The following is a 21,999-nucleotide window of genomic DNA, read 5'->3' as shown; positions in this document are numbered from 1 at the left end:
TACGCGGTGGTGCAGATGCTGGTCTAAATGTAGGTGTTAATAAGTCGAAGGATCTGGCATGATTTGCGAACAAGCTGACAAGAGTAGCTACTAGGTGGGTTATAGATAACGGCCTATAAGTTGGAAACAGTAAGCAATGATTTTATAAGGATCTTATCTCGGACACGTGGAGGGATTGACATTGACAGCTTGGGGTCTCACACCAGATTCAGGTGTTGAGTCCAAACCTTGTATGAAAGACATGCTATAATATGGCACAGCGAGCCTGGTAGTGCAGAGGCTCGCGGTATACTGATGTGTGGAGGTTGTGCGGAAGAGGTCACGAATCACCGATATGGCACGCTGTCCTATTGAGTGCTACAGACGACAGCACACACTTATCTAGCTAGGAACGTCCGTAGAGCTCCATTTCTAATTCATCCTTTTACCCATATATCATCCCTGCCACGTCCACATCTACCGCACTACAGTAATGATAAGTCTCGTGCGAAGTATCTCAGTCGAGTATCGATCTTATTTAGGGCATATTACACGCAGCAACATCGGAACACGCGGGCATTATATCTAGCTGGATTTCTTGACAAGCGTATCAGTAGACGCGGACAACCAGCTTCTGTCCTGAGATCGCCCCAGTACGAATTATGTCCACACCCTGGATGACACCGGCCCAGCTGTCGGCTAAAACTCTGACTGGGTGAGATTTGATGCGACCGTTGTCCAGCAATGTTTGTATAGCCGCAAAGATCTTCGCACTCAGGGCCCGATCTGCAGCTGATGCTTCGCGGGCGTACTCACCATCCAACGCGACGCGACCGCCGAACATGGTCAGGACCATCACCCACGAAGCGCGGACGGTCGGGCGCGCAGCTGCCACGGCTTGGCGGACGGGCTCGACCCCGCAATACCGCCCGCCAGCCCTACCAATTGCGCCATAGCACAGCTGGGCGCTGTCTGACTCAGACACGCAGTCGAGCGCGTACGCCAGGCCGTTGCGTGTGTAAGCACGGATCTCTTTGGCGCAGTCCGGACTGCGGTAATTAAACACCTTTTCGGCTCCAAATCCGAGGACCAGTGCGAAATTCGACGGCGAGCAAGTTGCAATTGGCCGTAATCCTGCCCTGCAGAGTCCTGTCATCAGCGAGCCATTTTCAGTCCGACGAAACCAAACGCGAACGCTCAAGAGCTTACAGCTTGAGAAGTTGAATAGCCCTGGTGCCAGTGGCGGTGCTGCCTCCAGATACAAGGACCCACGCCGCATTCGGTGTGACATCCGAATCCGGCCCGGCCCTGTCGATCAGATCCTCGATACGCACGGGGATCTCTAATTCGCGAAACAAGGCAAGACCCGCGGTGGCCAAGCCGATGCCGAGAGTGGATGCCTTCTCGAAAGTCATCGTGTCAGGAATCTTGAGGAGCAGCTCAGCGGTCGCTCCAACATACTGTGCAAAGGCACCGACACGGGGCTCCAGGGAGTTGTTCCTATGAACGGCCCCAGCAACCCTGTCTCCGATGGAAAGATGACGCGGGGCGTCTGAGCCGAGTGCGACAACGACCCCGGCGAAGTCGCATCCATGAAAAGCGCCAACTGCTGGACTGTAATCGAGCATCTTGGCGTCGACGGGATTAATAGCGACAGCAACAGTGCGAACAAGGGCCATATCAGGGGCCACGTGGGGCAGAGGCCCATCTTGGTGCAGAGAAAGCTGGCCCGGGCCGGCAACCACCAAGGCATTCTGGCGCCGTGGGATTGCAAAGGTGGAGGCGACCGAAGACATTACATAAGATTAGACGCAGAACACTAGCTTCGCTATTCTTAGGACTGTTGGGACAGTTGGGACTGAAGTTTTCTGAAGTTGTCCCCGTGTTCTTTGGCCGGAAGCATCTCTCGCACTTATCTGCACAATGGGAATCGCCAGGGCGCGGCAGAACGGAGCCCAATATATGATAAGCCTTAGGTTACATTGTCGTGAGGAAGTAGCACTGCTATTGGTGGCACTGCTGTGGCATGCAGCTGATGCTCGAAGTCGCCGGTCATCGTCAGTGGAGCTCCTCATCTGAATGGCTGAAAAGCGCCGAACGTCAGAGAGACCAAGGAAACCCATAGCACCAGATCACTTTCCGTAGACAGCATAATCTGGAATAACAATTCATCTCCAGCCGCATATCCAGATCAAATGGTCTCTCCCAGTACCTTGCCAACTCGGTCAAACATCAAAGAGTGTCGCTTTGCTGCTGTCACGCGAATCACGTGATAATATTCTCCTTCCTCGTTATTGCCCCAAACTATATTGCGGCGCTTTGACATGGATCCAGCTGTGTCGAGCAACTCAGAACCTGAGAGGACGATGCAACAACCAGAAACTACTGAGACTCAGTCTGAAAATGCGGAAATTCAATCACAAGATGAGGGCGGGGACTACACGCCACGCAGAAACATGATCCCTATCATGATTGCACTCTGCATCGCGTCGTTCCTTGCTATTCTTGACATCTCCCTCGTCACAACCACCTTACCGACAATTTCTGGGCACTTCAAGGCTTCTTAAATCAGCTACTCATGGGTTGGTTTGTCTTACCTCGTAACCCAGTCCGCTTTGGCTCCGTTTTGGGGCAAGGTGAGCGACATTTTTGGACGCAAGCCAATTGTGTTACAGGCAACGTTCGTCTTTTTCATTGGAAGCTTGATTTGTGCCGTAGCAAATAGCATTACCGTGCTTATTGCTGGGCGTGCTATTCAAGGTGCTGGAGCCGGCGGCGTGATGCTCATCGTGACGATTCTAATAGGAGATCTCGTCAGTCCAAGGTAAGTGACATTGTGAATTCCAGCTATGAAATTACTTTATGCCTCCAAAGACTGCTCCCTAGAATGCGCTGATCCACTTCCCAGAGAACGCGGACTATATTTTGGCATTCTCGGTGGGGTATATGGCATCGCAATATCTTCCGATCCTCTCATAGGAGGAGCACTTGCGGAAAATATCGGCTGGAGATGGTGCTTCTACATCAACCTACCGTTTCAGGGAATCGCTTTTGCCCTCCTGCTCTTTTTCCTCCACGTTCACGATCCCCGTACCGAAATTATCAAAGGCTTAATGGCTGTTGATTGGCTGGGATCGATTGCTATTACAGGTTCGGTCCTTATGCTTCTCCTGGGCCTCCAGTATGGCAGGGAGGTATATCCTTGGAGCTCTGCCATTGTCATGTGTTGATACTTTTCGGCGTGTTGGTTTGTGTTATCTTTGTTGGCATCGAGTGGAAGCTGGCCCGTTATCCGGTGCTCCCTCTACGACTGTTCACGACTCGCCCTATTATCGCCCTTTTCGTGGTGGATCTCACGCACGGATTCCTTTTGTACAGCACGGCCTACTTTGTCCCATTCTACTTCCAGGTAGTTGTTGGAGCAACACCAATTGACTCGGCGGTCTGGTCCCTTCCTCTCGCCATTCCCCTGTCTTTCTTCACCATCGGGACAGGTCTTTATATGCGGAAGACGGGAAAGTACTTATACATGATCATTGCAGGTATGGCTATCTCCACTCTGGGCACCGGTCTGTTGATCGATTTCGGTGCAGTAATCAATTGGCCAAAGATCATCATCTATCAACTGATTATCGCCGTCGGCCTGGGTCCCAACTTTCAGGCACCGACCATTGCCCTGCAAGCAAGGTTTCCGCCCGCCGACGCGGGCGTCGCCGTCTCCGCGGCCAGTGCAATCCGCGCACTCAGCGCCCGCCTTCAGCATCGTCCTGGGCGGCGTCATTCTTAAAAATCGACTCTCGGCACAAAGCGGTCGTCTCATTGTTTCTGGAGTCAGCCCTACGATGGCGGAAGCAATTGCACGGAATGGCGCAGCTGGATCTGTGGAACTCGTTGCACAGCTCACTCTGGCCCAGCAGAACATTTTTAGGTTGCTTGTAAAGGACAGTCTTGCCGATATGTGGATCTTCTTCGTCGTTCTTTCCGGAATTGGACTCATTGCATCTTTCCTCGTTGGAATCGAGAAACTTTCCGATGAGCATGTTGAACACAAGACAGGTTTGGGGGTGGAAGAGGCAAATCGATTGGTGCATGAAAAGCCGCGGGTCACTGAGCCAGAAATCGCTGAGATGACTTGAAAACACTCCACAACTTGGAGGAGTGCGATACCTCACCAACGCTGGTGACGCATCTTCTGCTTTTTGGCATTCGACAAGAATGCGCATGATTTGTACTATCTTGAAGTTGGAAGAGGAAACAAATTGCCAAAGGAGATTGCTCGGAAATATCGCAAGCGATTAAACTTATCGACCGCATTATCAGGTCCAGCGTCACTGTGCAATAGGCTAAATCTGTAAGAAACCTGAACTACCACTTATATACCTCGAAGAGGACCTCCATTCGATTGTGCAAGTTCTGCGCATCTTTCTATTCATATCAGTAATCCGGTGCTGTATCTCCTCTTGCGCGATTTTGTCCCATTCCTCTTGTAGAGCCTCTTTCATCTCTTCTTCGGAATCGAAGATTCTTCGGCGTAAGCGTTGCTTTACAATAGCCCAAATACCTTCAACAGGATCAAGATCCGGACTCGGGGCAGGATGGTCCCATAGGTTTTAGATATTGTGGGCCTTCTTGTGCTCTTGTGTTAGTCCATATTTCCTTATCCCATGGGAAGGGTCCCCATCCTCTTGTAAAAGCCATGATCTATCGTCAATAAGCCGTATAGGTTTAACAGCTTCGACGTTTATAGGTAGAAGGTTATCTACGTAGTACTTCTGGATCATTGAATTACCCCTGAACCTTGACCTCTACCTTATGAGGCTTCCCAGCTTCCCATTCCCTTACTCTTTCGGTGTATTCCTCCTTATCAATCTGGGTGGAGGCCATGCGTCGTCGGCTGAGAGTTCCTAAAATAGTGCAATGGTGCATTAGCATCGGCGGATTTTCGACCAATAACAGTCTGTGCTTCTTTGTATTCCTCCTGCGCCCCTCTCGGCGCTATTAACACTTAATTACCGATCGCCGCGACACGACGTGTTGTGCGGCAGGCATCAGCTTTGTTTGATCTACTAAGACTACACTCGCATCCTCCTTTTGAACCATAGTCTGGTTTTTTATCTCAGCTCACAACACTCTGGCATCCACTCACTCTTCATTGATCTACTTTCTCTGGCCGAGTTTGCTCTACCACGAAATCAAGCCAGTTTGCCATCCTTCTCCGCCTTTTTAACCTCTGTCACTCCGACACTTCCTAACCCTAAGCCGAGACTCGTCCATTCCGCCCTCGACTCAACGCATCTTCGACCCCCCCCCCTCTTATTACCACAATGTCGTCCCCCGAAGCAGCCGGCCAAAATGATTCCTCCCAGTACTTGGTCTCCTTCGGCCCGACGCCAATTGCACCCTCGCCCTATGCCCCGTCGAAGCCTCCCTCCAGGGCTACCGGCCCACCCTAGGTGTGCAAATCGCCTTCATCGCCCTCTTCGGCGTCTCCATGCTCATCCACCTGGCCCAGGGCATCCGCTACCACACCTGGTTCTTCGCTAGCATGCTGGCGCTCGGCTGCATCGGCGAGATGATCGGTTACGGCGGGCGCGTTTTGCTATACCAGAACCCCTTCTCCTTTAACGGCTTCATCATCGAGATCTGCTGCATTACAATCTCGCCCGTCTTCTTCGCCGCCGCCATCTACGTCTCGCTCGCCAAGGTCTCGAATTTTTTGGGCCCCGAAGCTTGCAGGTTTCCGGTCAAGGTATACGTGTGGGTGTTTGTGCCGTGCGATATCGTTAGTTTGGTCTTGCAGGCCGTGGGCGGCGCGTTATCATCGAGTTCAGTGGGAAGTGACAAATCGGGCGAGTACATCACGCTTGCAGGTCTGGTGTTCCAGGTCTTCACTCTTTCTGTCTTCACCGCTATGGCGTTAGACTACCTCTTCCGCTACATATCGTACCGTAAGTCTCAGCAAGTGGATCAACGCCAGATCCTCTCGACGCGCCTCGGGATCTTTGGCGTTTTCTTCTCTGCATCTATTCTCTTTATCCTTATCCGTTGCTGCTACCGTATTGCCGAGCTCAGTCAAGGATACAGTGGGTCAATCTTCCACGAGGAGGGTCTGTTTATTGGGCTAGAGTCGGTAATGGTGATCCTGGCAGTGTTCGCCTTAAATATTGCTCAACCAGGTACGATTCTGTCCCATGTAGGGAAATTCTTGTCCGTAATAACAGTTGCAGGCTTCGTATTCCAGAACCGCACTCAGGAGGCCTATACAACCTATGGTCACAATATTGAACACGAACCCAGCTCCGAGCACAAGCCGTAAAAAGTGTTATAAGGTGACCTCATGAAGGACGTTTGGGCGAAGCTCTCTGTTACGGACCCACTATGAAGAGTTGATAGAACAGAGAAAGGAGACCCAATCAACTTGGATAAGAAGTGATAGGGGTTTTACAAGGTCTAGGGCAACAGGATGAATCATGTGATAGGTTACAACATTAGGAGTTACAGGACAAGTATCTCTCCAAAGGAAAGGGAGGAAAGGGAAATGCTTGTATAGAAAAGGGATACCTTTTGGATAGAAAGGGAATCTTACTTGTAGAAAGAGAATACTTCTTTATATTATATATTAAAGTCCCTACTAATTAGTAAGTTATACTTTAGGATTAAGATAATTAGATAATTAGTAATTTTTAACGTAACCGGTAAGCGACCCGCACCTGTAAGCAACCCGCACCCCAACCGCGTTTTCTACGCGCCTCAATTTCTTAAGTGATTCAAACATCAGCCATACCACCAAAAATGCCTAAATCCTCAAAATCACGTGTTGAGGAGGAAGGCAGGATCCTACTGGCTATATCGGCTTTAAAAAATAATGAAATTTATGGTGTTAAGAAGACAGCTCAGACATTTAATATACCTTTTTCTACCCTACGTGATCGCCTAAAAGGAGTCTCTTTTAAAGGTAATACTCGTGTCAATACTCATAAATTGACTTCTAGTGAAGAGGAATCGCTTAAAGAATAGATTCTATCACTAGATAAATGTGGAGCATCTCCTCGGCCTATATACGTACGAGAAATGGCCAATATCCTGCTTTTAAAGTGTGATACTACTTCTCCCCCTACTACTGTAGGAGAGAAATGGGTATACAACTTTACCAGGCGTATACCTGAGCTTAAAACCTGCTTTGCACGTCGCTATAACTATCAGCGTGATAAAGTAGAGGATCCTAAGGTCCTAGATGCTTGGTTTGAGCAGGTAAATAAAGCTATTCAGAAGTATAGCATAGCTTCAAGGAATATCTACAATTTTAATGAAATGGGATTTATAATGGGCCTGATAGCTGCAGCCAAAGTTATTACTAGGTCTGATATGCCAGGCAAGCTATTTTTATTGCAGCCAGAAAACCGGGAATGGGTTACTGCTATAGAATATATATATTCTAATGGATAGACTCTACCTCCCTGTATTATTTTTAAAGGCAAGATACATATGGAGGCTTGGTATAAGGATAATAAGGTTTCTTCTAATTAGAGAATTAAGATTAGTTTTAATAGCTGGATAAGTAATAATATTAGCCTATATTAGCTATAGAATTATTTTATATCTCTTACTACTGGCTGATCTGTGAGAAAATACTGTTTACTTATTCTAGATAGTTATAATAGTTATCTAATGCCTTAATTTAATCTGATCTATGCAGAAAATGATATTATACTAATCTATATGCCTGTATATACTTCTTATAAGCTTTAACTGCTTGATATTACTGTTTTCTTATCTTTAAAACACATGTATAGAGATCTAGTTTAATCTAAAATACACTGCGGACTTAATTATATTAATAAACTTAATTTTCTGAATATATATTCTGAGGCCTATATAGAGGCCTTTACTAGCAGTAATATTTATAGTACTTTTAGAGCTACTAGCCTAGTTCCTCTATCTCCTGAGTGCGTTCTATCTCAGCTGACAGTTCAGCTTAAGACTTCTATACCTCCGGGTAGTAGACCCAGCAGCCAGGGCAGCTTAGCGCCTAAAATATCTTATACAGTCAAGCAGCTAGAGAAGTCGGAATCTAGCTTTAAAAAACTGCTTAAGAATTGGTATTGCAGTCCTGATTCGCCTATTAAAACTTACCTAAATTAAATAATAAAAGGCGCTGAACAAGCTTTCCATAATGCAATAATATTGAAGCACTAACTTAAGCAAAGTCAGGCTGAAAATAAAAGATAGATTAAAAAGCAAAAGCACTTTATTAAACAGATTACTTTTAAGGAAGGTATATCAGTATCTGAAGCCCGAATTCTTATAGAGCGCCGAAATCAAGCAGATGAAGCCATACAGGCAGATAGGGCTCTGCCTACTGAATCAGCTCCTAGGCGCGCCCCACCTAAATGTTCTGGCTGTGGTGTACAGGGTCATAAAATCACTCACTGCCCGAATCAATAGAAATACTTATTTTTATATAGAAGTCTAAATTCATGGTGTTTTGGTCATTTTAATATTTTATGTGGCGGTTGGGGTGCGGGTTGCTTACAGGTGCGGGTCGCTTACCGGTTACGTTAAAGTATAATAGACTATACTGTTACGGACCCACAGGGGCTAAGTCCAGTGCTCTCTCCCTGATCGCTCACTGATTCGACCAGTGAGCTTATGTAAGAACCATCAGTCTGCAACCACACTCAGTGACGTGCTCAGATGTACTCAGTGAGCAAAAAGCGGCGAGGGGTGAGCACTAAAACGGAAGGGGAAAGCCAAGAAGTGGCAGAGGAAATCCATTACCTAGGCTGTCCAAGGGCTTGATGCCTTTGCGGGTTCGCCGGTTCGTTAGATATGCCATTGAGCAGTGAGACAGGGAGATCTATTCAATCCTTGTTGCTTTGCCTTCTGGCTTGTAGAAATATGCGCAGGTTATTATACAACCTCGAATGCAGCCACAGATGACGGCCTGGACAGTAAGCTCATCTCGCCAACCATCAATTTTGATTCTACGGCCATACTTGGAAGGCCGATACGGAGCCCGAGTGTGAAACCTAGTGCAGCCGATCCAGGCTGCAGGAGTGCATACGTACTACTCCCGTGCCTTACATAGACTATCGTTTATCCGCTGCCATAGTCACCAAGCCTCGCGCTGTCCCCCGGGTCCACATCAAATCAGAAGGTAGGGAGATAGAAAGAGCCTCTAGGGATAACCTTTGGGATCTGGAGCTAGTGGAGGAAGCAGAAAGTAGAGGAGAAGGATATAGAAAGGGCAATCTAGGCATGCCTAGATAATGCCCAACAAGTAATGAACACTGAGGAGGGCATAGCCCAAAGGCTCTGGCGCAGAATAGGCGGCTCGGGCGAGGAAAAGGTTTAGAATGAGCACAGAAATGATAGAGAGGGGCTGATAGAGCCCCTAGGGACCATTTAGAGGCAGTGGCCTAGGCCACTGCCTAGGCACATGTGTCTGTCATAGCCAACGGCTCGATACGGACGTTAAACTTGATTAATAATAATAATAATAATAATAATATTGCTTATATCGAATCTCGGGCTCGCTAGTATCGCGGAGGCAGACTTTGATCCATCCTTGCATAGGTTGTACTTTTCGCCTATCGCCTAGACTTTCCTCGCGTACCAATTTGTAGTGGATTGACATCAACGCAGCACGCAACAAATGGGACAACCTACCAGCTGCGAGAAGGATAAACTGGGGATTTCATCAAAGTGCAATATGCATATAGAGCGAATAGGGGAACCTGACTGCATGATTGTACTATTTTGATAAATTTTCTATGTGGCCTCTGGCTAGCGAGTCTGTCAATATATCTTATGTAGCACAATTCCAACGCTGTATTGTTTGCATATCATGGTCCTCGGAGACACCATTCCCTTTATGTGAGCCTGTTGAATTTCGTGATCTTGTCACTGGCAGCGTTTTCCACGAACTGTCTCACTTTTGTATCCATATTCCAAGGTGGTAGCCAGCTGCTGCAATGTAGACTGGCTCCATTTTATAAAGATATGTGGCAAGATGTAGCTGATCTGTTGGACTTCATACAAATATTCCAGGGCAAATTTCAGGCAGAAGATTATTTGTAATGAAATCGTCGAAGAAGTTAATTGTACGAGGGAAGAATTTAACAGGAACTCGGGCTATAAATATCATAAATTAAGATTGATTTGATTAATAAGATTTAAGGTTAAACCTTAAACTTACCTATTGGTGTGTGTGTGTGCAAGAAAAAGGCACAAGGACAACATTCTTCCGTTGCTGCCTTAGTAGATGACAATAGGCAGTTCCAGTAATAGCTATTAGTAAGCTATTATGATCTTCCTTTGTATAAGTAATTGCATCTTGACGAAGCCTTTCTGCACATTCTGTACAATTAAAACAGGAAAATCGAGGCTTGTTTTGTGGAGAGGCAAAGACTGTAACTCCGCTGGGAGAACATGGAGAAGAGGACTAAATAAGATCAATAACTTCATTATCTATCGTACGAGATATAGAACTTCTTTGGACTAGACAAGAGCCACAGGTTAAAGCATCACCATGTGGACGGCCCGAATTTAGGCAAAAAGGTGTCCAGGAAGCCATGAAAGAGTTTTTTCGGTTTTTCAGTTATTTCAGCTTTGTACAAAAAATGAAAGATATATAAAGACAATTTATAGTGTAGTAAATTCTTTCAAATAAAGCTAATTTAGCTAGTCTCTTAATTATCCCTAATAATCATACTCCACCTCAATCTCTTGGATAATTTTATTAGATACAGGCTGTCAATTAAAACCTCCAGTTGGTCGGCTAGATAAAGTAAGTTCTGGCTTAGATCCTTACTGAATATGGGCTTGGACTCATGCTCGGAGATCAAAATAAATTGTACGAAATAGAGTCATAACATACCACCTACATCCTCAGGAGGATTTTGAGGATCAAAACCCGTATTGGCCATATTTTGGACCTGAGATGGCTGGGGAGCTGCTCCACGTTCATCCATAGATAATATCCATTGCACAAGTGAACTCTTTTGTATCTCACTCAATCTATAACAATTTGCGCGTTTTTCAGTGCGTGATAGAGTGGCATTTAAACGACGACCTATCTTTCTATCAGAGACATTAAATGTGGCGTGCAGCCTCACAGATTGACTCTATTTCTTGCTTTCTAATAACGGGAACTGCAAGCAAGATCCTTCCGTCCTTCTCAGCTGAAATATTTGAACTTGTACGCGCTTTTTGTAGCATAGTAAGTGGTTGAACCGAGCGAGAAACGCGTGAGGTGCGGCGCTCGGTCGGGGATCACGTTAGCTACAAAGCAAAGGATTGAAGATTAAGTGGACATTAATATCTACATTTGAAAGAGACGCAAGATATGACATGATCATAATAAACAAATCCATCCTACTAGCAATTCTGAAATCCAAATTCTGGATGGCATGTATATCATAAGCTAATCTTGGCAGGAGCCTCTCTTCTAGTGCTTTCCCAAAACTTCATTGAGGAAGCTTAGTTGGGCATTGATGTTTTCCTCAAAGGTAGGGCCAAAGTAAGGCTTGAAATGGTCTGCATCACATAGGACAGCAATGCGCTTGGGCTCGTACGCTGATGCGTATGCCTGAGCTGAGCAGCGGTGACAGCCTCCACATCATTGTCTGAGACAACCATAAGGAATAGAGTCGGGGCAATCCTATCGATGAAAGCCATTGGCTCGCAACTGATGATATTGCGTCAGCATAAATAGTATTCAGAATACACTAGTAATTCTATGGCCAAAGAAATCAATCCGTGAGGGTCTGTTCTTCCGTAAGTAGAGCAAGCTGGGCAACTAAATACTAATCACTGAGCATTTTGGCCACGTATACAAATAGGCAAAATAGGAAAAATTGTCATATAGATAGAATCACAGAAATTGATAGAAATCTTATATCGTCATGGTGATGGCTGACTAATCAGATATCTTGTCATCTCCGAGATAGTTGTTATTTTGGTTGACATATTGAAAATTGTCTGTGCAGTAACCGCGCCTTCCCAGTGAATGTTGCGGCGTTCCAGCTCCTCAAGGAATGGGATGATTCCGGGTTCATTGACCATGGTTGTGCAGTCCGAGCTTTTCGCATCCTTGGAGTTTTGGGCAAAGACCTGCACTACGGCGCCAGGTTTCCCAGCTTTGATATTGCATCGTTCCTCATACAAAGTTGCAATATGCTTGGAAAAAAAGCTCACTTTTGACCTCCTCCGATACAAAAGGAACTTGGAACAGCAGCTCTGGCACGCTTATCAAAGGCAGCAGCATAGATAGCGGCCGAACCTGACATGCTTGAGCCCCAAAAGATAATTTTGCTCCGATCCACCTCTGGCAAAGACGCAGCGAAGTCAAATGCATCAGAATAATCACGCGCTTGCTGAGTAGGATCACATTATTAGTCACAGGTTGTATGCCAAGGATGCAGCGCCTTAAATTTGCTCTAGGTCTCAACCCCCAGACATGGCACAGCACAACATTCAGAATATTTTATATGTAGCTGGCATAGAACTAGCATGACTGGAGCGGCCCATAAGTACCAGACGTTATGAAGGAGACATTTTACATTGTCACTGTTGTTCACATGAAACGTGGCCTTTAAATAATATCCAGAAGCGTAAGAGCTGGCTTTACTAAGACAGGCAAATTTAGGGAAACTGCAAAGGCCTTCAATCAATGGCCCAAGATCAGAGAGCTTAGACAGTTTAAGGTAGCAGTATAGATCTCAGTGTTCATATTTAATAGGCATAGTCATTCCTTTCAAGGTATTATTAGATTTGTTGTATTTACGCTTGTACTGAGGAGCCTAGCTCTTTAGGCAAACACCCAGTTATGGCCTAGAGAGCGCGTATTCATAGTGCCAACAGTAGAGTTAAGCTAATTACACAGATACTATGCCAGGCATGACAGATGCCGGCATTTCATGAACTGAAATTACCTGTAAGACACTGACTACTAACTGGTGGGCTTGTCTATATATACACCATGTTCTCAATCTAACAAAGGTACTTAAAGCTATATTCTATATTCCGTGTATATTATTTCCTTGTTAGCCCGGAATATCAACATCCAGGCTGGCTGCAACATTCACAGCGGATATAATATATCTCTCAAGCAGTACTATTCCGTCCTAGCACCAAGCAGCGCCGAGCCAGATATTTCTAATTTTATTGTGCCAGATCTTTATGTTTCCTGGAAATACAAACTTGGACTTCTCTGAAAATATCTTATTGATAATCTTCCTGCTCTTCAGTATTTGTAGAACGCGGGTAAGCCGCGCGCGATGGATAACCTTGGCTGGATCTATTGAGGTAATTGGAAAACTCTTTACTAGGACTGAACTGGGATACTTATATATAAACTCTATCGCGAATGAATTGGAGCAGATATGGAGTATTTAAGTGGGCTAAGAGATTACTGGGCCTTCATAGAAAACCTTCTCCTTAGTGACTAACTGTAATATGGGATAGTGGATCTATCGCGGTGGATAAATGACTCGCCATGAATTACAGGTATTGAACTTAGGACTTCCTGTAGAGGTTTGTATATAGTACTAACCACATTCAGGGAACTGTCAATATAACATGATTAAATTGTCTAGAATAAACCTTCTTGCTTTTCAAGTTAGTCTATGTGACCTAGACTTTGGAGCCAACACTTTTAGCTCCAGTGACTGTTGCACTGAATATTATAGATTGTTTACTCATAATTTTGGTCTGGATATTCTAAACGCCTCCAATAACTATATAATGTGGCTGACAATAGGTTCTCCTCGCGTAGTCAACAGCATCAATTGCCGGAAACTTAAGAAGCTTATTGTAGAAGCAAATTGCTATACTTAATATTAGCAGCAATAGATAGTTCTTGCTAAAGTAACATAGCAATCGGATTCAGTCATGATATTGTTGAAGCGATTCATCCTCATTGGAGACGGTGGCAGGCTTGGGATTGAAGAAACAGCAGGCCATGAACCAAAAATAGCACACAACCAGATACAGCGTCCGTAATATCCATTCCACGTAGCCACAATTTTCCGGTCGGATTAGCGGTACTTGGTGATTGCTAGATGAGTGTATGAAATGGGGAGACATCTTCTTTCCATCAGTGGTGGAAACCGTAGATATTGGATATATAAACTTTGCTGATGTATATTTGATATCAAGATGATCATACATCCGCTTTAAGGTATTGTGAAAGCCATCGTCAAATGCGCGCATTAGTATATCAACTCGATAAAATAATGTATGCAGCCATTACCTGGTGTTATAAAGCATAAGGCTGAATCTAGAGACAATCGGTCTTGCTGCAGAATATGTTAGTTCAACAGTGGCGAGGACGATTGAGGATTTTATTTACCATTTCAAACACTTCCATATCATATCTCTGTTTGCAGTCGTTCTGTACAAGGTACGCAGTCACAAACCCTGCCATTCCGGAGCTGATGTCGGCGAAGGATTTTTTAGTCTCTCGAACAGCCATAAGCAAGATTCTAAGCTGAGATCTGTGTTGCTACTTTGTTAAAGAAACGATCATAACTCATGCTTCATCAGTGATTCTTGCTAGACAGGTATAGTATAGACATTAGTATACTTTTAACTGACGTTTGAATTGCGTGGAATTATTCTTGCCAGAAAAACAAAAGGTGGGCGGCGAGGTTCTTTTCGTAGGGAAATGCAAAGGCGGCCTGCCCGCCAAGAAGCCGCTCATGCGTCATGGATCGGGTCGAGCCTTAGTCCGCTCTGTAAATCGTTTTTGAGACGTGGTGTGTGCAGCTGTACACCGGATATAAGCACTTAAGTTCTTATTGCCGTTGGGCTGGCCAAGACACCGTTTCCATAATTACCGGATCCTCCAAGTTTTATTATCTGTTGTATTGTGCTGCCAATACAGCTGATAGAGGTCATCGATGTCTTAGCCAGCTTACTGTCTAAGCTTCTTCCTAGGCTATAATTGGAAGTGTCTGTGTAGATCATGCAGTAGCGCTGCATAATGTCTCTCTGTATTCAGAGCTTTAGTATTTCTAACTTACTATGTGGTCCCGCTAATGCACGCTTGGGAACAAGTTTACATGTACTGGAAAATATGCTGGCCGAGACGCCGATACAATAATTACCAGCTTCGCCGGGCTTAGTAACTTGTAAATCAAAGGAATATAATAGCTTAGGCTGCTTAGCCTATCAGTAAGCTCACTTTCCCTTCATGTAAACTGTTTCCAATACTTGGTTGCAGTAATATTACATTGTGGACTCTCCGTTCTCTCGGAGCTTTAGTAATTGCACCTTGTTCCATGTTTCTGCTAATGTTACTTTAAATACACGCTTAGGAATAGGTTTATATGAACGGATAGTTAGTTAGCCGAGACATCGAACTGAGATATTATACGTACTTGGCCCGACGTACTTGGGCTGGTGTTTGTCGCCCCTGATTAATCTATTTGTGGCATTTTCGCGCCTTGCTCTCGTCAACATATTATTATACTAGTTATTAGTTATCCTTGATCACTGGCTAACCTGCTAGTAGGAGATCTTTCTAACATAGTTAGCACTAACCGTAACTATATTAAAAGATTAAGCTGGAGAAGAAGCGGTACCGGGGAGAAAGGAAACTATAGAAGCTTAGAACTTCTTATTAGTAACCATAAGTGAGAAAGTTAGGAGCGGGATTCTATAGCCTATATATATAAGGCGTATGGACAGCAGTATATAAATAGACTGGATCAATAATTCCTTCCTTATAAGGTCTTAAGAATAATATAAAAGTGCTTAAATAGTATTGCGTACTAAGATAAAGTAAAAGAAGAAGAGCCTTCGTACTGGCTTTTCTTCAGACTATTATTAGGAGAGAGAAAGGAATAAATAGAGAAAATATAAAGGTATTTTATGCCACCGTCTATTCAAGCGTAAAAAGCTAGATAATCTCCAGTGAATATAATTGAAGTAGGAGGGTATAAGACAATCCCTTCACTAATTATATAGAGAGTTAGTGGGAAATAAAAGGTAACTGAACTGCGGCTATAGTAACCGTGCAAGAAAAGATAAGGGGCCTCTGTAGTGTGTCTCTGGCAGTTAACGAACAGACAAAGATAGAATTTTTTAGTTTATTAAAGCGATAGCCTCTGATTGAGATGCTGTTGCGGTTAACCAGGGAGAAGCGGTAATTGCTGCCTTCATGAAGGACCCTCATGTCAGAGAAGGCATTCTGATCCTTCACAAGACGTGGGGCTTATGGCTATTATTGATAGATTCGAGTGGGAGTCTAGGGTAGAAATGCAACAATTAGGGTATAGGTTGGAAGGTAGGCTAGTTTTTGCTCTGTTGATAAGACATAGTAGGTAGAAGTACAGGTAATGGCAGTCCCTATATATTCCTCCCGTCATGTCCTTCGACATGCTTTAACATGCCCTCGGATATATTCCAGCATGCCCACCGATATGCTCGGACCGGGCCATCATTTATCCGTATGTGTCTCCGAGGCGCATCGCTGGTTTATTGGCTGACATCAGTTCTCCTCTGACGCCTGCTCAGAGATAGTACAGGCCGTTGATTAAAATGATTAAGAGCGGTGAAATTACCTGCACCATGCGATTCTACTGGGATCCGAAACCAGTCAGTTTGTTAAGAGCATAAGCGTCAAAAAGGTAGAAAGATGTACCACGACAGTATATCAATGAAGGGGCAAGCCTCATAGATGCCTGAGCAAGAGAATTGCAAGAACCAGTATCTCGGCTGTCACGAAAACCTACAAAATGTAGTGGTTGCGATCTGGCATTACATAATCAGTTAAGATGGCCTAATAGGTACCTTCATACACATTCTGTATACGTACATATCACCTCATGATAAAAAGAAAAGCACACTATACGCTGTACTTGCGGAGGAAGAATGGACCACTTTCAGAAAATCCAACTTTGAATAATATTTGCTAGCAATGAAACGGGCTATCTGTCTGACTGTAAACAGTTGTGCAGACGTAATCCAGAATAATTGGTGGTAAATGATTCTGCTCAGCAGATATCAATTGATCTGAGTGTGGGCATCTCCGGAAGCTCCGAAGTGGACACCGTTCAGGGAAGGAAAACCAACTCAAGTTTGAAACTCCGTGCCGGGTGTAGGACTTTTGGTCGAACACAGTATGCTCCTTTTGGAGTAGGTGAAAGTATTTGCCGGTCTATGACGTGGTGGTCGATATAGGCGCTGACGGTATTCTAAAGAGAATCCGAATGGATGACGGGCGAAATAGAATCCTACAATAGCGGTATATGATGGTTAATAAGGTTAGCAATATGCACAACGGATGAGACGGCTTCGGAATTAGAGCTTTTACCATCATCCGTCTTCCGGCTGATCCACTGGAAGAGGTAGTGGACTATCCAGAGCCTGTTTCTGTTAATCATTCGCCACCAGACGGGAGCCCTGATGAAACATCGGACTAAACTCTTTAAAGTTAAAGGCGGATTTCTGCCTCCTGTCACCTCAGGTATTGATATGGGCTAGGTATATGCTCAGTCTAGCCACGTATTCATGTTCCGAAGTATATATAGTGATGATCTACTGGCAATTTTGGACTCGACTGAGGTCAAGAACAAACAATAGCTACGTCCGACTGCTGAAAAGCCTTTGAATTGAGCTCTTTCAGCAAGCAGCCACAAGAAAGAAGCCACTTCAATTTATCTTTTTCATTGAGTTGAGTTAATTAATTCGGTTGAAGATGACTTGCCCTGTTAGCCATGGTATCCAGCCTTCTCGACTGAACGAGATACCTTCCCCCCCAAAGCAATTTTTCGGCCTGTTTGGACATGTTCCTGAAATGGACCCAAGCTTTCCTTCGAAGTCTATCTGGAAATTGGCGGACGACTGCGGCCCAATTATGAAATTGGACCTGTCGGATAATACTGTGGTGTTCTCTTCACAGAAGTACGTGAATGAGATGTGTGATGAGACTCGATTTGAAAAAATTCCGAATGCGGTCCTCATCGAGCTTCGAGCACTTATTGGAGATGGACTATTTACAGCGGTAAGCACCAGACGTGTTGACAGTAGATAGTGGTGATTATAGGTGCTAATAGTACAACTTCAAAAACAAAAGTACCCTTCGGAGCCGAATTGGTGGAAGGCGCATCGCCTCCTCGTTCCAGCATTTAGTCCGCTCGGGATCCGCAGGATGTTCGATGGCATGTATGATATTTCCTCACAGCTGGTGCTCAAGTGGGACAGACTTGGACCACAGCATGAGATTGATATGGCTGATGATCTCACACGACTGGCGTTTGACACGATTGGCTTGTGTGCTTTTAGTTATCGATTCAACGAATTCTACAGTGAACATATGCACCTATTTGCCGAGCAAATGGGCCGTGTCTTGCTAGAGTCTGGCAAACGAGCCTTCCGTCTCGGAGTCGTCAATCAGGTATTCGCTTGGAGTGAGCAGGAGCGCCAGGAAGATATACACAAGATGCATGCTGTAGCAGATGAGATTATTGCAGATCGGAAACGCAATCCTCAGCCGGAAAATAAAGATTTACTGAACACAATGCTTTCTGTTGCCGATCCAGAGACCGGCGAGAAACTTTCCGATGAGAATATCCGGTTTAACCTGGTCACCTTTCTGGTGGGATTGGCGATATGCTACTCTATACTTTTTGCTGGTGGCTAATCATCTTTCCAGATTGCCGGTCATGAAACGACCAGCGCTACGCTGTGTTTCTTATATTACAATTGGCTCAAGAATCCTCTGACACTAAAAAAGGCGCAGCAGGAAGTTGATGAAGTTGTAGGAGGTTCAGTGCTGAATGTTGATCACCTGCCTAAGCTGACCTACATTGATGCTTCTATTAAAGAAACTCTGCGTCTCAGTAGTCCTATTCCTACATTCTTTGTTAAGCCAAAGAACGATACAACGGTTGGCGAACGCTTCAAAATTTCCTCCAATACAATGGTGCAGTGCAACATGCAAGGATTACATACAGACCCTGCCGTTTGGGGCGACGATGCGGAGACTTTTCGACCTGAGCGCATGCTCAATGGCGGGTTTGCCTCTTTACCTCCTAATTCTTGGAAGCCGTTTGGCAACGGCATGCGAGCCTGTATTGGCCGCGGCTTTGCCGAGCAGGAGATGCTCATGAACGCAGCTCTGGTTCTCCAGCGGTTCCAGCTAGAATTTGCTGACCCCTCATATGAATTGGATGTCGCATCGACGCTTACTATTAAGCCGAGAGGCTTCAAGATAAGAGTTCATCGCAGACCTGGCAAGCCCGCGTTTTTTGGAGTGCCTGGAGGCGGAGTGGTAGAGGCTGAACGCAAAGGGATTAACAGGTCCCCTAACCTGGATATGATAAAAAGCTCACGATCTCCAATCACTATACTTTTTGGCGGCAATACGGGCACATGTCAAAGCTTTGCTCTCGACCTAGAGGACAAACTGATGTGTCTTGGCTTTGTTGTAACCACCAAGCCCCTAGACGCCGCAACTCAGAACCTTCCTACAGATCGACCTGTCATTGTTATCACTGCTTCATTTGAGGGAAATCCGCCTGATAACGCGAAAGAGTTTGTTGAATGGCTGGAGCGTGCTCAGGAGAAAGACATGCTAAACGGTGTTCAGTACGCCGTTTTCGGTGTTGGGAATTCTGACTGGCCTAACACCTATCATCGTATCCCTAGACTTGTGGATTCAACAATGGCCAGACTTGGAGCTTCGCATATTCTCGAGATCGGCGTTACCGATGTCAAAAAGGATATCATTGGCCCCTGGGAGGACTGGTCGGAGAAGCTCATCCAAGCGCTTGCAGGACCCAAGACCAGAGCCAAAGGTGAAGCGCCATCGATTTCTGTAGCAATTAGGCCTGGCGAGCTACCTCAGATACTGGGAGGCAAGATAGTGAACATTGGGACAGTTATCAACAACTACCAGCTTTGTGGAACTGAGATAGGTCTCGCAAAAAGACACATGAGCATTCGTTTGCCCGAAGGCCAGACATATCAAGCGGGCGACTACCTTGTTGTGCAGCCCAGGAATTCGGAAGAAACTGCTCGCCGAGTACTGAGATATTTTTCAATCAGTGAACATGATACCATGGTCGTACAAAACTCTAAGAAAACGTTTATGCCCACAAAGCCAGTCTCCGTGATGGAGTTCCTCCAAAACGCGGTCGAGTTGGGCACACCTATTACAAAGCGTCAGATAGAAGTGCTCACCACCAATACTATTAAAGAGCACAGGGCTGCTCTTGAGGAACTCAAAAGTGAGGAGATATACCCTACACTGCTTGATAAGCGCTATAGCATCATTGACGTACTCGAGGAGTATCCTTCGGGTCTCTCGTTTGGCACCTACATTGATATGCTCCAACCGCTTACTCCCCGCCAATATTCTATCTCCTCGTCTCCGCGCCATTCCACTGGGTCATCTTACCAAGTCGCTTCCATCACATTCGATGTCCACCATTCCCCCGCCCGCTCGGGCCATGGGACATTCAACGGCGTGGCGTCCAATTATCTCGCCACGCGCTGCGCCGGCGACCAGATTTCCTGCTACACACGCCCCACTAGTGTTGGCTTCCGCCTGCCCGTAGATCCAGATGTCCCTATCCTGATGATGGCTGCGGGGACAGGCATCGCACCAATGCGTGCCTTTCTTCAGGAACGTGCGAGGATCGCAGAAGACGGGATTCAAGAATTGGCGCCTGCAATTCTCTTCTTCGGTTGTCGCAATGATCCCATGGACTTTATCTACAAGAATGAGCTCCGCTCCTGGGAAGATATGGGGATTGTAGTAGTCAAGCTAGCATTCAGCAGGCCAAGTGATGGTTCGACACCGCAATATATTCAGGACGTTATTTGGGAGAATCGGCAGGAGGTCTCCGATTTATTCCGTAGAGGAGGAAGGATTTTTGTATGCGGCAGCGCGGCTAGGCTGGGAAGAAGCGTGGCAGATGTATGTATTAGAATTTACCTGGAGGAAACAGGCCAGAGCGATGAAGAGGCGGAGGCGTGGCTGCAGAGTGTGAGGACCTCTCGTTATATTAGTGATGTTTATTAGTACAGTGTGGAGGAAATAGCCGCCGAGAGGTTAAGGCTTTTCTGTTTAGGGTGTTCTTATCATTGAGTAGTAGTAGTAGTAGTAGTAGTCGTCGGACCTGGATGCTCTATTGGAGACTACCGCCGATCTATTGCAAGCAACTACTGTGCCACAATTTGATGAAAAGTTTGTCGAGAGGGGTGGTGCCCGCAATTTCTATTCCCTATATCGCCTTCACAATTATCACTCTCTGATTTATGCTACCATGTTTGCGGGGAAGAGAATATTGCATTGGAAACAGTGGATCGCATGGAGGCCACCCTGCCAAGGGATTATCTCTATGTTACGTCACCTTCTATAGCTGACTGGCTTGAAGCTTTCATGGCTGTTAGGGCCCACGTAATGGTTCTTTTTGGGTTGTGGGATGAGATTATTCACCTCTCTTTTCCTGAAGACTAATCACTATACTGTGTGACGATAGCCACTATCTACTATGCCAAGGGTATTGCATATGCAGCCACTGGAAGAATTGAAGAGGCCGAGAATGAACGTCAGTTATTCCATACGGCACCCAAGCATGTCTCTCCTACCAGATATGACTATCCCAACAAATGTGTCGATATCTTGGCCGTTGGGGAGGCGATGCTGGACGGTGAACTAAACTACTGGAAAGGTGTTTATTACCTTGTATTTTCGCAACTGCGCGAAGCAATCAAGCGCTACGATGGGCTAGCGTATAGTGAGCTTTGGGGATGGATGTAGTTTGTTAGACTGTTAGACATACCTATGCCGCTTTGCTTCTAGAGCAAAATCACGTTGAGGAAGCCGTTGGTATTTACTGTGACGACCTTGGCTTGAATAGCACTCTTGCTCGTGCCCACCAGCACGCTAATAATGTCTGGGCTCTGAAGGGATATCATGAATGTCTAGTGCGGCTAGGTCGCAATCCTGAAGCAAAACTCCTCAAGCCGCAGCTGAACCTTGCTCTCGCAGTGGCTGATATTCCA

The 21,999-nt window shown here is 45.6% G+C and overlaps 6 protein-coding genes across 6 annotated transcripts; 3 read left to right on the top strand and 3 right to left on the bottom strand.

Moving 5' to 3' along the window:
* Nucleotides 1-589: 589 nt before the first annotated feature.
* On the bottom strand, nt 590-1,775 carry BDW43DRAFT_317297 (zinc-binding alcohol dehydrogenase family protein; the record flags this gene model as incomplete). The annotated part of the gene is made up of 2 exons (XM_032048508.1): nt 590-1,118; nt 1,189-1,775. 2 exons carry the CDS (start codon nt 1,773-1,775, stop codon nt 590-592), a joined length of 1,116 nt encoding a protein of 371 aa, XP_031893782.1.
* Nucleotides 1,776-2,303: 528 nt separating this feature from the next.
* Nucleotides 2,304-4,115, top strand: BDW43DRAFT_304985 (major facilitator superfamily domain-containing protein; the record flags this gene model as incomplete). Its single annotated transcript, XM_032045712.1, has 5 exons — nt 2,304-2,470; nt 2,552-2,803; nt 2,888-3,197; nt 3,254-3,666; nt 3,740-4,115. The coding sequence occupies 5 exons, from the start codon at nt 2,304-2,306 to the stop codon at nt 4,113-4,115; spliced, it is 1,518 nt and encodes a 505-aa protein (XP_031893781.1).
* Nucleotides 4,116-4,948: 833 nt separating this feature from the next.
* On the top strand, nt 4,949-6,598 carry BDW43DRAFT_295330 (RTA1 domain-containing protein). Its single transcript, XM_032044048.1, has 2 exons — nt 4,949-6,155; nt 6,207-6,598. Exons 1-2 carry the CDS (start codon nt 5,471-5,473, stop codon nt 6,293-6,295), a joined length of 774 nt encoding a protein of 257 aa, XP_031893780.1. The 5' UTR covers nt 4,949-5,470; the 3' UTR covers nt 6,296-6,598.
* A 4,862-nt stretch (nt 6,599-11,460) lies between these two features.
* On the bottom strand, nt 11,461-12,269 carry BDW43DRAFT_317294 (uncharacterized protein; the record flags this gene model as incomplete). Its single annotated transcript, XM_032048507.1, has 2 exons — nt 11,461-11,668; nt 12,178-12,269. 2 exons carry the CDS (start codon nt 12,267-12,269, stop codon nt 11,461-11,463), a joined length of 300 nt encoding a protein of 99 aa, XP_031893779.1.
* Nucleotides 12,270-13,106: 837 nt separating this feature from the next.
* Nucleotides 13,107-14,455, bottom strand: BDW43DRAFT_304983 (NAD(P)-binding protein; the record flags this gene model as incomplete). Its single annotated transcript, XM_032045711.1, has 6 exons — nt 13,107-13,339; nt 13,432-13,507; nt 13,708-13,843; nt 13,949-14,204; nt 14,234-14,279; nt 14,333-14,455. 6 exons carry the CDS (start codon nt 14,453-14,455, stop codon nt 13,107-13,109), a joined length of 870 nt encoding a protein of 289 aa, XP_031893778.1.
* Nucleotides 14,456-18,148: 3,693 nt separating this feature from the next.
* Nucleotides 18,149-21,013, top strand: BDW43DRAFT_318228 (cytochrome P450; the record flags this gene model as incomplete). The annotated part of the gene is made up of 2 exons (XM_032048671.1): nt 18,149-18,583; nt 18,641-21,013. 2 exons carry the CDS (start codon nt 18,149-18,151, stop codon nt 21,011-21,013), a joined length of 2,808 nt encoding a protein of 935 aa, XP_031893777.1.
* Nucleotides 21,014-21,999: the final 986 nt, after the last annotated feature.

Source organism: Aspergillus alliaceus (assembly GCF_009176365.1).
Source record: "Aspergillus alliaceus strain CBS 536.65 unplaced genomic scaffold BDW43scaffold_112, whole genome shotgun sequence".
In the NCBI taxonomy this organism is placed as follows: Eukaryota; Fungi; Ascomycota; class Eurotiomycetes; order Eurotiales; family Aspergillaceae; genus Aspergillus; species Aspergillus alliaceus.
Note: the sequence above shows the minus strand (reverse complement) of the source record. Positions and strands in the feature narration are given on the sequence as shown.